The 14,818-nt window shown below is 44.9% G+C and overlaps 1 protein-coding gene across 2 annotated transcripts in view; it reads left to right on the top strand.

The window, feature by feature from the left end:
• Nucleotides 1–14,818, top strand: part of PRMT3 (protein arginine methyltransferase 3) — a 116,556-nt gene that overhangs the window by 23,244 nt on the left and 78,494 nt on the right. For both annotated transcript variants that reach the window (XM_006266240.4, XM_019477087.2), the window contains 2 exons: nucleotides 1,842–1,907; nucleotides 12,986–13,107. In XM_006266240.4, coding sequence (XP_006266302.2) covers nucleotides 1,842–1,907; nucleotides 12,986–13,107 — 188 coding nt within the window. The remainder of the gene's footprint in view (nucleotides 1–1,841; nucleotides 1,908–12,985; nucleotides 13,108–14,818) is intronic.

Below are 14,818 nucleotides of genomic sequence, written 5' to 3'. Positions count from 1 at the left end.
TTTCCAGCTCACTGCTTTCCCAATTGATACTGAACCTTTTGATTTTTTTTTCTTGGCTGCAAATCCAGTTACAGTGCTGCAAAGAGAGTACTAAATATACGAGTTCTTTAAAATCCGTCCTCTCAAATAGAAGGCTTTATAATTTACAGTTTTATCAAAAAAATATTAATTTGTTAGTGCTTAAGATTTGTATACCTTTTGCTTTTGTTTTTTTAAAATATATTTTGTGAAGAACTAATTTCCCCTATCCATAAAGACACTTATCATATTAGAATGTAAAGATAAATCTTGCAGGATTATATGCTTTATTCTTAATCAGTCGTTAACTAATTGCTTTTCTAATAAGATGAACTTCTTGGCAATTGTTCAAGAAAAGCTATCCCTATATAGTTTCCTACATTGAATAGGAATTCCTGTTCCTTAACTTCTCAGTAGTGCTGTGCTAACTTTGAATTCAGGCAGTGGCATCCAAGTCTTTTCTTAATCTAAAGTAACACTGTGGTCATTTTAATCGGAGTCATAGATAAATAAAATGGCTTTTTAATTTCCTTTTCCTTCATTCTGATGCTTGAACCTCTGGCAGTTGCGACTGGGACTCTAAAACTTACGGCTTGCTGTCAGCTTGAGTGCCTGCCTATGCATATTACGTGGATCAATATGTTAGCTCACTGGTAAGTTGAGCTAATATGCCAGCTTACATACGCTGATGTACTACGGATATTCAGATGCGTGCTTGAAAGCCTGCCAGCTTCTTGGGTCATGTTGCGTTAGTGCTTGGTCATTTTCTTTTTTTTTTTTTAATTTAGCATTCTACTTTGTGAGCTGTACAGCCTGAATGACTTATGCTCTTGCAGATGCTAAGACAAGTATGTCAGCATTGGCTGGCTAGTAAGAATGATTACACGCAGAGCTGGCCTTCGGAGTGGGCAACCACCCAGGGTGCCATAGTCAGGGGGTGCCACACAGACGCATGTAAGCAGCCCATGCTCACAGCAGTGCTGTCCCCTTCATTTGGCCCTGCCCTGGCCAATCTGTGCCTGAGGCAGGAGGAGCAGCGCCCAGCCCAGCCTGCCCCTCACCTCCAGCAGCTGCTCAGGAGGAGCTGAGCTGGGCATGTGCCAGAAGGGCAGAGTGGTGCCTGCTCCAGTCTGCCGGCCTTGCTCTTGCTCTTGCCCAGCAGCAGTGGTGCCTGCCTGGTGTGCCATGCCGCTCTGTCTCCCCTTCCAGACTGTGCCCCACGCTCCTACCTGCCTGTCTCTGCCTCTGCCTTTGTTTGCAGCAGCGCCGCTGACTTAGTGGGGGCACCAAAAGACAAATTATCTCCAAGCACTATTTTCCGTAAGGCTGGCTCTGATTCCATAAGTAACGCAGGGTAACCTGGTATCAAATCTGATCAATCACTCTTGTTTATAACAAAGCAAGAAGTTTGGGTCACATACCTTGTTTTTTCCATTTTGATCTGTAATATATTTAAGTTGGTTCATGTCTCAAGTCTTCATATAAGATAGTTGTTTTACATTGAGCTTCCATACCTTTCAGTTAGTGTTGTTGGGGTATAAGTTGATTTTTAATAACTTTCAAAAATGCTGTTGTTCAGGAGCTAAGTACCCCAGACTTTGATACTGTAAATTACATTTTGTATATACCTGGATGCCTTTATTACAGCCTGACTACTTGTTTTATAAAAAGTAGATAGGATTTGCTTCTAAATAAAGTTTTTCATTTGGGAAAGACTTTGTTATATGATGGGTCCTAAAATTGTCTAGAAGCATCTCCTCTTTCAGCCTGTTTTCTGTGCATAACCGGATGATGTAAATGCTGTTTCTATTTTTAATTTATAGGACAAAGTGCGTACAGAAAGCTATCGTGACTTCATATACCAAAACCCCCACACCTTCAAGGATAAGGTAAAGGAAGCAGCTCAGAAGATGAAATATTTCTTCAGTGCTTGATTTTCTTCTGGTAGATATCCCTTGGGTTTTGGATACCTCCTGGTTCTGGGAATAGAGTATCATTCAAAGGATTTGATTTAATGTACTCCAGCTTTATTGCGTGATAGTGTTATTCAACTGCTGGAGGGTGCAGAGAGCTGATAACAGAAATGCTGATCATTGTTGTCATTGTTCTGTATGCTGTCTCGGAGTGTTCATTAATTATGATGACATGGTTAAGTTAAACCTTTCTTGTCCAGTATTTTAAACTGAATCTATTTTGGACAGGCTCTATTTATGGCAATCCCAGTACATTTTTAACCCATATCTAACAGGATAAAAGCATTATAGGGGCCCTAATGAAATTAGTGTTGGGACCAGATTCAAATATAATTATTTTATATTGTGAATCAGGGGCTTTTTGCCAGATTATCAAGTGATTGAAATGGAGCCAAAACTCCTGCTTCATAGCTTTTGGTGTCTATTATTTCTGTTGAGATGTTCTTATTCCCAGTTGCTAATGCAACTATGGTTTGCTTTGTTCTATTGCTGGTAAACTTTTTTTTCCCCACCAGTTATTTTGGCTATTTTAAAAATGCAATTTGAGGTCATTTCTGATAGATCCTCATCCTTTTAATTGACTTCTCTAGATACCTAATGTTTGTCTGTCTTAAGGAAAAACTCCCACTGGGCAAGAAGTACCTAATTTTCCCTTTCTTAAATTTGACTTCTTACCCATTTTCTGGATGAAGTTTTTAATTATAGTGGTACCACAGGGCATGGAATAATGATATTCCTTTAATGGTTTTTCAGGTGGACATCAACTAAGGTTTTGAAGTTGGATCTTGTTTTATTTCATGTTGGGATCTTGCAACTTCCCTGTGAAAAGGAATTGCACTACAAGTATATTACAAATGGGGTTGAGTTGCAAACACTCTGGAGCAGGGGTGGGCAAAATATGTATTGTGGGCCAAATTTGGCCCACCAGATCATTCAGTCTGGCCCATGGGACCCCTAAAAAAAAATTAGAAACTTATCTGCCCATGGCTACCTGTCTAAAGTGGCAGCAGGACCCAGCAGCCACAGCAGCAAGGCCTGCCTAGCCCTGCCTCACCCCCCAACTGGAAGCTTCTGCTTAGCAGAGGCTTCTGGCTTAGCAACCCTGGAGCTGTTTCCCTGCCCTCCCTCCATCCAGGAGTACAAACTTGGGTAAGAACGGTGGGGAGGGGAGGACCGCCGGTGGTTGCCCCAGTCCTTAGGGCTGGACCAGGCCAGGCTGGCTCCTGCTGTGTCAAGCAGTCCCAACCATGCAACCAGGAATGGCATGGTACAAGAGGGGCGGGTGGGCTACAGGCAGGAAGGTGGCGAATTAGCAGGAAAAGGGCAGTGGTCGCAGTTGAGGGGGTGGGAGGGGAAGTGGCGGTGGGTGGGCAGGTGGGAATGCAGGGCCAGGATCAGTACCCTGTGGCCAGGGGCAGCATGCTCATATAGCCCAGCTGGCAGGGGCTCTTCCTGCCACGGGCCATGTGCGCACTGAGGCCTTGCTGTTTGCTGCTGCCACTGGTGGCAGTAGCTGTAGGCAAGGAGGGACGAGGTGTAGAGGGGGGTGTATTTGTAGTGGGGTCCCACATGTACACCTCACCATACACATGCACCTACACCCCCCTCCCCTTGCACCAGCATACACATGCACTCACACCTAAGCCATTCTCCCCATCCACATATGCCACAGCCTTCCCAGCCGCCCTCCCCTGGCACAGTCACAGCTCCCAACAAACCCCATACCCACCCACACCCCACATATCTACATACACACGCCCCCCCCACATACACACTTACCCACACACACACACACCCCTCCCTACCTCCCCACAATATACAAAAATAAGACTTCGTTTTAAGCTATTATCCAATCACCTCCATGTACACTACACAAATACATGCAAATAAGGACAAAAATATTTTTTGAAACCAAGTTAATGAATATTGTAATAGATGTTTAACTTTTAGAATATAGTTTTTGGGTTTTTTTCTGGTTCTGAGATGGCAACCCCTCTTGCTGAAAGAAGTACTTCTGGGGGCAGGGGGAGGGACTTCTGATGGCAAAGTTCAGGGGTTAGGAGGCAAGACTTCTGGTCCCCAGATGGCAACCAGGGGACATGGTACCTGTCAAGAGACAGGGCTGCCTATGTGGCCCTCGACAGCTTGCCAAAACTCATTAAGTGGCCCTCCAGCCAAAATAATTGCCCACTCCTGCTCTGGAGGGTAGGCCACATGTGTAGTACTGTGTTCAGTGTTGGTCCCCCCCCACTACAGATAAGATGTGGAAAAATTGGAGAGAGTCCAGCAGAGGGTGACAAAAATGGTTAGCGGGGTGGAGACATGACTTAGTTATAAGGAAAGACTGAGGAAACTAGGCTTATTTAATCTAGAGAAGTGGAGACTGAGAGGGGAGTTAACAGCAGCCTTCAACTACCTGAAAGAAGGTTCAAAAGAGGATGGAGCTAGACTGTTCTGAGTTGTGGGAGATGACAGAACAAAGAGCAGTGGTCTCAAATTGCAAGGGAAGTTTAGGTTAGATATTAGGAAGAACTTTTTCACTAGGAGGGTAGTAAAGCACTGGAACAGGTTACCCAGAGAGGTGGTAGAAGCTCCATCCTTGGAGGTTTTCAAAATGCAGTTAGACAAAGCTTTGGCTGGGATGATCTAGTTGGGGATGCTTTGAGCAGGGGATTAGACTAGGTGATCTCCTGAGGTCCCTTCCAACCCTGATTTTCTATGATTAGGCTTTAAAATGACCTTTGTATGCACAAAGTGGGGAATTACTAGCTAGGCTCAGTACTGCGGAAAAGAAGCTGAGGGTTACTGTTGAATAGGAAGCTGAATTGGAGCAAAAGGTATGCTCTTTTGGGGGGGGAGGTGGGCGGGAATACAACAGCACTTTGAAATGTGTTAATAGGAGGGTTACTTCCAAATTGAGAAAATGATCCTTTACTTCTGTTTGGCACTGATGAGGCTTCACTTGCAGTACTGTGTCCAGTTTTGGTCCTCATACTTCGAGAAAGCTATGAACAAATTGGTTGTCCATCAAAAAAAAGAAACATTAGAGATTTGGGAAATGTGTTTTATATAAGAAAAGCCTAAATGAACTGGGACTATTTGGTAGTCCCTCTGACCAGTATGTGAGCTTCACCCTGAGGTTCTTTCTTGAATGTCAGTCAGCATCCTGGAGATTGAAGGCTGAGGCCCAACCCTCTCAAGTCGGGTGGGTGGGCAAGGCTGGTTGTGTGCCCTCTGTCTGTGGTGGCCTTAGGTTCCCCTCTCAGGGACCCTTTTGCTGCTCTGAAATCCCTCCTTTTGTATTTTTTCCCCTCTGATGACTCTTCATCTCTGGTCATCATTGATTGATCTGTCTGTGGTCATTATACTGTTCACATTCTGTCCTGTCACCATATTCCTTTGTTTCCCACAAATCCATCATGTGCATGAATCTCAATTTGGTTATTTATTGGGCCTCCTAATTTGGTCTGTCTACCAAAACTGTAACTCCCAAGGGCCCCACAGTTGAGCACTGACCTGGTGCCAGTGCTGCAGACTCCTCTATCTCTGTTTGGGTACACTATTCATGTTATGGAACAGTGTGGTACATGTCTTCATTTTCCCAGTCTGTGTGTCTCCTGGCTTCAGACACACTGGACCTTGAAGGAAACTGTCACAAACAAGCTTTTAGAAGTTAAGTAATCTTTGTCATTGCCCTGGACCATTGTTTTAATTCACTATCTACCTTACCTACAAGCAAATTCTCAAAAACAATCTTCTAAACATTAGGGGTGCACTGATAGAGTTTTTTTGGGCTGATACCAATGGACAATTTTTAAGGAGTCATATTGGCCAATACGGATCCAATCCTGATATGCAGCCAGGCAACTTGGAGACCAGCATTGGGCTGGTAGGTCCATTGTGGGGGAAGGGGGTGGGGGCAGAGCAGATTGAGGCCTCAAGGTGAGGGAAGGAGTGGAGCTGAGACAGGCACTGCTCAGCCAAGGCAAGACAGGATGCAGGACGGAGCCACAGCTCGTGCAGGGAGGGTGGTTTCTGCCACTGCACACGCCCCAGGAGGACATGGGGAGCATGTGCCCCCGGATCTGCACAGAACAGGGCAAGATGCCGCTGGGGGCTGGGGTCAGGGCTGCACTGGGCTCTTCCCATGCGAGGGGGAGTGGGGGGCTGAGCCAGGCCGCACTTGGGGTGGGCGGGGACAGTGTTGGGAGAGGGAGCTATGGGGGGGAGCACTGCAGCCACCCCAAAATTAGCCGTAGCCCCCTGCAACACCCCCTCCCAGCTCCCGCTGTGAAGAGCCTGGCCCTCGTGGCAGCCCACCCCACCACACATGCAGTTCCAGGGGGCACATGCCCACCATGTCCTCCTGGGGTGCATGCAGTGGCAGGAGCAGCTTCCCACCCCCCATGCCCCTCAGACAAGCCATGGCTCCATCCTGCACCCCACCCTACCTCGACTGAGCAACACCTGCCCCAGCCTGACTCCCTCCCTCACCCCGGGGGCCTAGATCTCCCCCCCCCTCCCCCCCCCCCCAAGTCTTCCCTCCCATCACCCCTTCCCCCATACCAGACTTACCAGCCAGATGTTGGTCTCTAAGCTGGTAGGCTGCACTCTTAGACCTGTGTGTGCTGCAGCTGTGCACATGCACGGGGCATTTGTCAGGCACGTGATTGGCTGCAACAGTAAAAACAAACAAACAAACAATTTCCGATACTTTTAATTTTCCCTCTATCGGTGCCGATATGATACGGGACCGGTGTATTGGTGCACCTCTACTAAATAACATTTTCTAGTCATCACCATAAGGGTGGTTAAGCATTGAAATAGGTTAGCTAGGGAAGATGTGGAATCTCTATCCTTAGAAGTATTTATGGGAAGATTAGACAAACATTTGTCTGGAATGGTTTAGGCAGGGCTGATCCTGCCTTGAGCAGGAGGTTGGACTAGTTGACCTTCTAAGGACTTCTTTTCTATTATTCTGTTTCCAAAGCACTCTGCCACCTAACTTGTTTCCTTGGGGAGCCAAATCAAACCAACTAACCAATATTCAGTTGCTTACCTGCCCCTTCTTCCTTTTCTTCTTACCTGCTATGTGCTTCTCTTGGTGTGCTATTCAGCCACATAATCCATTTCCCCCCTTTTTCAGCACCTTCCAGCTTAAATTCATACGTGTTGTTTCCTTTCCTGTTGTTTAGTGGTATCAGCCATCTTTAGTAGGTGCAGTTAGGCTTGATTTCAACTGTGTTAACAGAATCTAGGCTTAGCTCTTGATAAGCTCATTCTTAATATCTGTTGTCTCCATACGTTTTCATGAAGTGGCGTCTGATTTCATCATGGCATTAAATTAGCATGTATTCTAATAGGCTGGTACACTTATTTCTCAAAACCAAGAAGTAGCATTGAAAAACTGATGCGTCGCATTTCCTTTCCACTGCACAACAGTGGAGGATGATAGACTTGCTTTTATCCAAGGTAAACAAGGAAGTAAAGGCGAGCTACTCCAGAATCAGGTCCATCAGGCCAAGCTGTGATGTCTTTGCTTTAAAATGACCAGAAAATTTATTTTCCTTTTCTCTTGCTTTACACTATTAAGTTGAAAAGAGTGCTAAAATACCTCTTTTAGTTTCACTCACATTAGTGACTGCATATGAAATTTCTCCCTCCCTCTCTATGCTGATGCTTAAGCCTCATACAAATGGGTTGGGGCTTCCAATGTCTCGTACACTTAGCGTCCAGGAGAAGGTTTCCATGTCTGCTTATACCCTGGTCCAAGTACACGTCCAAATGCTCATTCTGTGATACGGTACTGATCAGGTGAAAGCTATAAGGGTGAATACCTGAGAGATTTTTTCAAGAGGTCCTATGTCTGGCTACCCTGTTAAAATAAACTCCTAGATAAAGTTTCTTAGCATGATCACCTCAAATGTTCTTTATTTATATTTTTTCCCCTTCCTCTATCTATAACATGATTCCTGAAGGCAGCAGGTCTTACCAAACTCTTGGGGTTGTGAAGGTTCACATCGAGAACTTAATTACACCTCCCTTTGATCTTCTGTTTGTCAGTCTCTTGGCTATCTTATTCATAAGTAGTATGAGTAGTCAATTTTAGTTTTGTGTGTGCTATCACAATAGATGTGGTCCATAAGACTGAACCACCTTTTGTCTGATAGGTTGGCCATAAAGGATCTCAAGAAACTACTTCATTTAATCAAAGACTAGAATAAGCGTTCAAAAAGAGAAGTAATGGTATAACTTTGTAAGTAAGGAGGGGGGCAGTCTGAATTATTTGAGATACTTAGCATTTTGGAAATGAGCAGGTTGTTCTGCCATGCCTAGTGTCAAAAGAAACAGTGGTTTTGTCACAAAGTGGGTTAAATTATTGTCCGTTGCCTCTCAACATAGATTTATCATCCACATTTGAAAGGAAGAATGGGAGACTTCAATTTAGTTAGTATGTCCCACTCAGAAAAGAAAGTGATCCATTTATATAACTAAGGCTTTACCTTTGAAGTCAAAATCTTGTGTACCAGAGAGATTGCTTTGTGTAGGATATGTCATGGTCTGTGACATATCAGTGACATTTTATGAGACATCTGTTCTCCTTTTTTGTACTCAAAGTTTGTTCTTACTAAATATTAAACAGGCCCATTGAGAAAATAGATTTATTTGGGTAGAAAGCTGACTTTTCTGAAGCCAAGCTAATTAATTCCTGTTCGTGGGGAAATTTGTATTTATTTGAAATTGACTGTAGAGCATGTACAGAATTTGGTGTCTACAATGCTGTAATATGTTGCAGTGTTGCCAAACTGCCAGCCCAGCTGCTCTGGATCTCTGGTGAGTGGCCATATGTGATCGCTGCAAGAATACTTTAACTGTAGACCTCTGTCCTCAGGCTAAGTGGTGATTATTCTTCATGTGTTTCAGTTTCTGAAATGAGCTGCAGCTTGACTACTCTTTCCCAACCCCTGTGGCTATTCCATTTGTTTTTTAACTGACCAGGGCAACTGTCCAAAATGTTGTCTGTTTTGATTTTTCCCATTTATGGTGATTGCTCTCTTCTGTGCGACTCTACAGCATGGTCATTGGTTTGCAAAGGTTTATGTTTGGTACCCATTTCCAGCTCTCATGGTTCAGCAGTTTTGCTAACTACCACAGGTAAAATGTTTCAGTGGGATGATTCTGGAAAACAGGAGATTTCAGCAATTGTAAGAACATCTCCTTTATTGTCCTTTTCTGTATCCAAAAGACTTCTTCAGAAGACTTTAGCCTGAGGCTGTTGTAGCTTTTAGTTGTTAGAACTTCAGTGGCAAAAGATAGTAGCATACAATTTGGCTACAGAACTGACTACTGGAATAGCTGGAAGAGTGACAAGAGTGGGTAGCTGTCACATTCTGTCTTTCACACTAATGTTTCCCAAAGGAGGTCTTCTCTACGACGTTCCAGAAATAGAATGTGATTCTTAAGACTCTCTTTTTTTTTCAGTTCACTTTATTTCAGGTCATTTTTATAATGATAGTTTCCTTAATTTGCTACGTGCTATCACAGTACAATTTGGAGGTGCATTGATATATTGGTTACATATCAGATCAGCACTGATAAAAGGAAAATTAACATTATTGGCTATTGGCTTTTTTTTGGCTACTGTAGCCAGTAATGTCATCTGGGGCCTTCAGATGCCACGTGCATCCCACATGCATGCATGTGGCCAGGAATGCAGCTGGACAGCATGGAGAGCAATGCCCTGCAGGTAAGTCTGTGGAGGGGAAAGGGTGTTGGAGGGTGCAGATTGAGATCCCCATGGTGAGGGAGGGAGTGGGGCAGGTGCTGGGGGTGCTGCCCAGCCAGGGCAGTGAATGAGATCCAGGGCCAGGGCCGGGAGCAGGACAGAACAGGGTGCAGGTTGTCCAGAGGGGTGGGGGTGGTGGCTCCCCTCTGCTTTGTGCACCCCCCCCAGAGGAGGCATGGAGGGGCCTGCGCCCCTCCAGACTTGTGCACAGAGCTGGATGCAGGCTGCTTGCTGTGGGCTTGGGGCTCTCCGCTCTGCTGCCTTTCCCTCATGAGCCCCATGCTGGCTATGTGTCCCCCTGCCCACCTGGCAGCGGTGGGGACAGTGAGTTGTGCCTCCCAGTGTTGGGTGGGCAGGGGGCGCATGGCTAGCGTGGGATTCCCGAGGGAAAGGCCACAGAGCAGAGAGCACCACACCCACAGCAGGCAGCCCACATCTACCCTTGCCCCACTCAGCTCCGCTCTGGTTAAAAGCGTCCTGGCGCTTAATGTCGTCAGTGGCACTTGAAGTGAAGCTCATTTGATAAACTTCAGTTCAAGTTCAAGTGCCACTGCCACCATTTTTTAAGCGCCAGAATGCTGATTTTTTTTTTTAAGCGCCTGCAGTTCTGCCTGCTCCCCACGCTGTCCCCAGGTCCAATTCACCATCCTGACTGGGCAGCACTCCCAGCCCCTGCCCCACTCCTTCCCTCATCATAGGGACCTCCATCTGTCCCCCACAACACCCCCTTCCCCTCCACAGACTTCCTTGCAGGGAGCCACACTGCTTGGCTGCATTCCTGTAAATCGACTAGTGGTACCGGCCAAGAAAATCTTTATCAGTGCACCCCAATACAGTTGTCTCTGTTCTTTATTGGGCAACTTTTGGAGAGTTATCTGAGACATACTCTTATTTCTGTTGCACACAGTTCTGAACGTACTAATTCACGAATACCACCAATGAATTTGAATAAATGAGTGTTTCCTGTTTGGAATGCACATAGGCTCCTGGAGCATTGAACAGTCAAATAGTTTTGAGGTATTAATATATTTTAAAATTTTCCTCATCTTTAAATGTTGTGAGCAGAAATTCTAACAGCAAGATGTTAAATACATCAAATAATAAAGGGTTAGCTAGAAATAGTTGTCACAACTGTGGGCAAGTTTGTAGCCAGTGATGTTGAGGGCTGTTGGCAAATCAGAAAAAGAATGAAGACCTGTCCTCTATCCTTTCAAAAGATAATATGCCCAAAATGATGTAAACCAGGGATTGGCAATGTTTTTGGGCAGAGTGCCAAAAACACCCATAACCTCGACTTTTAAAATGTTGGCATGCTGGGGCAGGCAGTGAGGGAGCCACAAGGGGGCCTGATCCTTGTTGTGGCAGCACAGCCCTAGCCCCTTCCCTGTTGTCTGCCCCAAGGCTGGGGCTCTGTAGACCCCATTGCAGCCATTTTCAGCCTCCCAGCTGCTTGGGATCCACAGCCTGGGCTCTGGGCCGGCCCCTGCTGCCTGCCATGGAGTCCAGGCTTTTTGAAGCAGGTGTTGGGGAGGCTACAAGCAGCTGCAGTGGTGCGCACAGAGCCCTGGCCTGACTCATTACTAGCAGTAGTTGCACACACACCTCAAGGGGATAGCAGGGAAGGGGCCGGATCTGTACTGCCACAACAGGGATTGGGTCCTCACAGCTCCCTCGCCATTCACCTCATGGCACACGTAAGCAAAATACTTTCATGTGTCATGCTCTGGCATGTGTGCCAGGGGGGTTGCCTATCCCTGATGTAAACTGTGGCTGTATGATGAATGCTATGCCAAAAGAGATGAAAGGAAGCAATATGGCTTGTACAAAGCAGAATGGGATAGAAGCAAAGTGGCCAGCGTTACAAAAAAATAACAACTGACAGCTGAGACGTCAAAAATATCTTTTGAGTGAGGATCTCCTTGCCATAACTATTCTTTATTAAACATGCAGCTCCTTTCTTCCTTTAGTGAAGCCATAATACTCTGCTCTGAGATGATCTTTCTGCTGAAGCTCAAAGGTGGGGAAGTTGTCACAATTTTGTTAATTTGTTGGTCTCTACTCCCCTCCCCTACTTTAGCACAGAGAAGTTTAGGTAGAATGGGTTTCTTTCTTCCATCCTCAATAATGAAGGAACTCCCTTTCTTCTGTAGTCTTGCAGTATAGAAGTATCTGCTGGAAACATTTCCCATAGTAGGGAAGATGCACCATGAATTCATGGAGAAGGAGTTAAAATGGTATTTTCATAACTTGAGGAATAGTTTCATAAACTGATAAACTGGGGAAGACGGTGCTATTTCTGTAGATTCACATAGGACCAATAAAAGCAGGAGTCAACAGCCGTTGATAGCCTGCTGCAGCTTGTGATCCTTTGCTGCTGCCTCAGCTTTCTCTTCTCTGTGCAGAGGGCGGATCTCTCACCTCTCTCCCTCTAAGACAGCCTCCACCGAAAAGCATGGCAGGCAACAATCTGGAACAGATAAATCAGTGGCAGCAGTGAATTGAGGCTGCAGCTGGGGAACGAGAGAGCAGTCCTTTGCACGGAGCAGGGAAAGATAGGGGGAAAACTAGGTCCCACCATTAGTAAAATGCAGAACGTGGGTCAGATAAGATAGCTGGGTGGCAGCAGGAGATAGGCCTGCCATTACTAAAACATGGTCTACATCAAGTCTCTTCGCAAGCCAGATATGGCCTGCAAGCCATTGTTTGCTAACACCTGAATAAAAGATCAGCCAACATTGGCAATCCCACCCTCCTCCCACCGCAACAAACCCATCAATAAATTCAAAAAGGTACTTGCAAGGAAGTCCTTGTCACAACTGCATTTCCAACTATGAACAATCACTGTGGCAAGTAGATAATTATAAGTAATCATGTTTTAAATGCTGTTTAAATGTCATTCAAATGTTTAAGCTGCATTGTTTATAAACTAAAATTTTAACATTTTTATTTGCCCTTTGAACTTTACATACTTAAATAACATTTTCTCCTCTCTCCAGGTGAAGTATATAGAATAGAACCATTAATTTTGGTAAATAAATGATAGTAAAGAATTCTTATTTGAGCTTTTTTCTGTGTCAAGCTTGTGCTAGAGAGTGGTAGCATTTTTACCTTTTCTCTATGAATTTGCGGGATGTTTTCCCCGCTGTGGAAATTGAACAACTCTTTTTGCAGGAAAGAAAATAAGCTAATGTTACTTTATTTGTTTTAGGTGGTTTTGGATGTTGGGTGTGGCACTGGGATACTCTCCATGTTTGCTGCTAAAGCAGGTGCGAAGAAAGTGATTGGAGTTGACCAGTCAGAAATTGTTTATCAGGCCATGGACATCATTAGGTAAGAAAGTTAAATACTAGAACTGAAATGACTTAAAACAGCTATTGTAAGTTCAGCATCCGTTCTTCTCACACCTGGAGAATCTTCTCTTTTGGTTGGTATTGAGTACTAGTCTTTATTGATGAAGGAAAGGTGGCACAATCCAAGGCAGTATATCATCCTCATCCTTGACAAATTGATTTTTTGCACAATCTTGTCACCTGCAATTTTGGTTGGGTCCAAAGCAAGACTGTGTTTAGGTTAATATTTCCATAAAATTTCTCACTGGTGCTAGCTGTGGCATAAGCACTTATGCAGGCTGGGGCTTCCTATGGATACCAACATTTTAGGCATCATTATGTAGCATTGCTTGGCCAGATGCTAGGCAGGGTCAGTATAGTCTTTATGTCACAACGTCCAACTCTGTTACAGGTGGAGCTGTAGAATAGTGGGAGGTGTTTAGGAAACAAATCCTATTGTGTAGATGGGATCCGACAAGGTAAGTACAATTCTGTAGGGCTGCACTATACTGAATTATTATAGTTTCATAGTTTCTAAGGTTGGAAGGGACCTGAACAGATCATCAAGTCTGACCCCCTGCCCTGGGCAGGAACGAGTGCTGGGATCATAATACCCCAGCCAGATATCTATCCAACTTTCTTGAAGACCTCCAAGATATGGGAGAGCACCACCTCCCTTGGGAGCCCATTCTAGAGCCTAGCAGCCCTAACTGTAAAGTGATGCCTCCTGATATTGAGCCTGAACCTTCTCTCAATCAATTTATGGCCATTATTCCTTGTTATCCCAGGTGGTTCCTGGGGGGAACAAAGCCTCACCTATTTTCTGCTGGTCCCCCCTGGTGAGTTTATAGATGGCCACCAGATCCCCTCTGTCTTCTCTTGTGGAGGCTGAATAGATTCAGGCCCTTTAGTCTATCTTCATAGGGCCTGGCCTGCTGCCCCCTGGCCATGCTAGTGGCCCTCCTCTGGACCCTCTCAAGGTTAGCCACATCCCTCTTGAAGTGCGGTGCCCAGAACTGGACACAGTACTCCAACTGCAGCCTGACCAGTGCTGTGTAGAGGGGAAGCATCACCTCCCTGGACCTGCTTGTGATGCGTCTGTAGATGCGCGACAAGGTGTTGGTAGCCTTACTGACAGCTTCCTCACATTGGTAGCTCATGTCCATCCTGGAGTCAACAATGACTCCAAGATCCCTTTCAGCCAGTGTGTTGATGAGGAGGACGTTCCCCAGCCTATAGGTATGTTGCCAGTTCCTTCTCCCTATTGGTACTATTCAGATTCTGTAACTCAACAAATATTCATTTTTTATTTTCCATGGGGTTTTTTATTGCCTTCAGTGGTTAAAATCTCTTTATGCCTTTTGAAATGAAGATTTGTCATATCCCAGCTAATTTTTGTTATTTTTTTTAATGAAGTCTTAAAGAGGGTCATTTATATGCCCTGTATATCAGTAAATTGAATACACTCTAAATATGAAGTTAAGAAAGTATCTTAGCTTTACAAGTGTGCTGCTAGAGAACCATCGTCTGTCAGAGTACATGACAGTAGTGTACTTTAATGGAGTCTCCTGTTATGGAGTATGCTGCATTATATCTGTTTTCAACCCTCTTTGTTTTATCTATTAAAGATGCCGTGGAAGACTAATTGACCTCTATTTTCTTGCTTGCTGGAAGAGAACGTTGTTGCTTTGCTAACATTACTATTCTATGGT

The sequence above is a fragment of the Alligator mississippiensis genome, chromosome 2 (genome assembly GCF_030867095.1).
Source record: "Alligator mississippiensis isolate rAllMis1 chromosome 2, rAllMis1, whole genome shotgun sequence".
Lineage (NCBI taxonomy): Eukaryota > Metazoa > Chordata > Crocodylia > Alligatoridae > Alligator > Alligator mississippiensis.
Note: the sequence above shows the minus strand (reverse complement) of the source record. Positions and strands in the feature narration are given on the sequence as shown.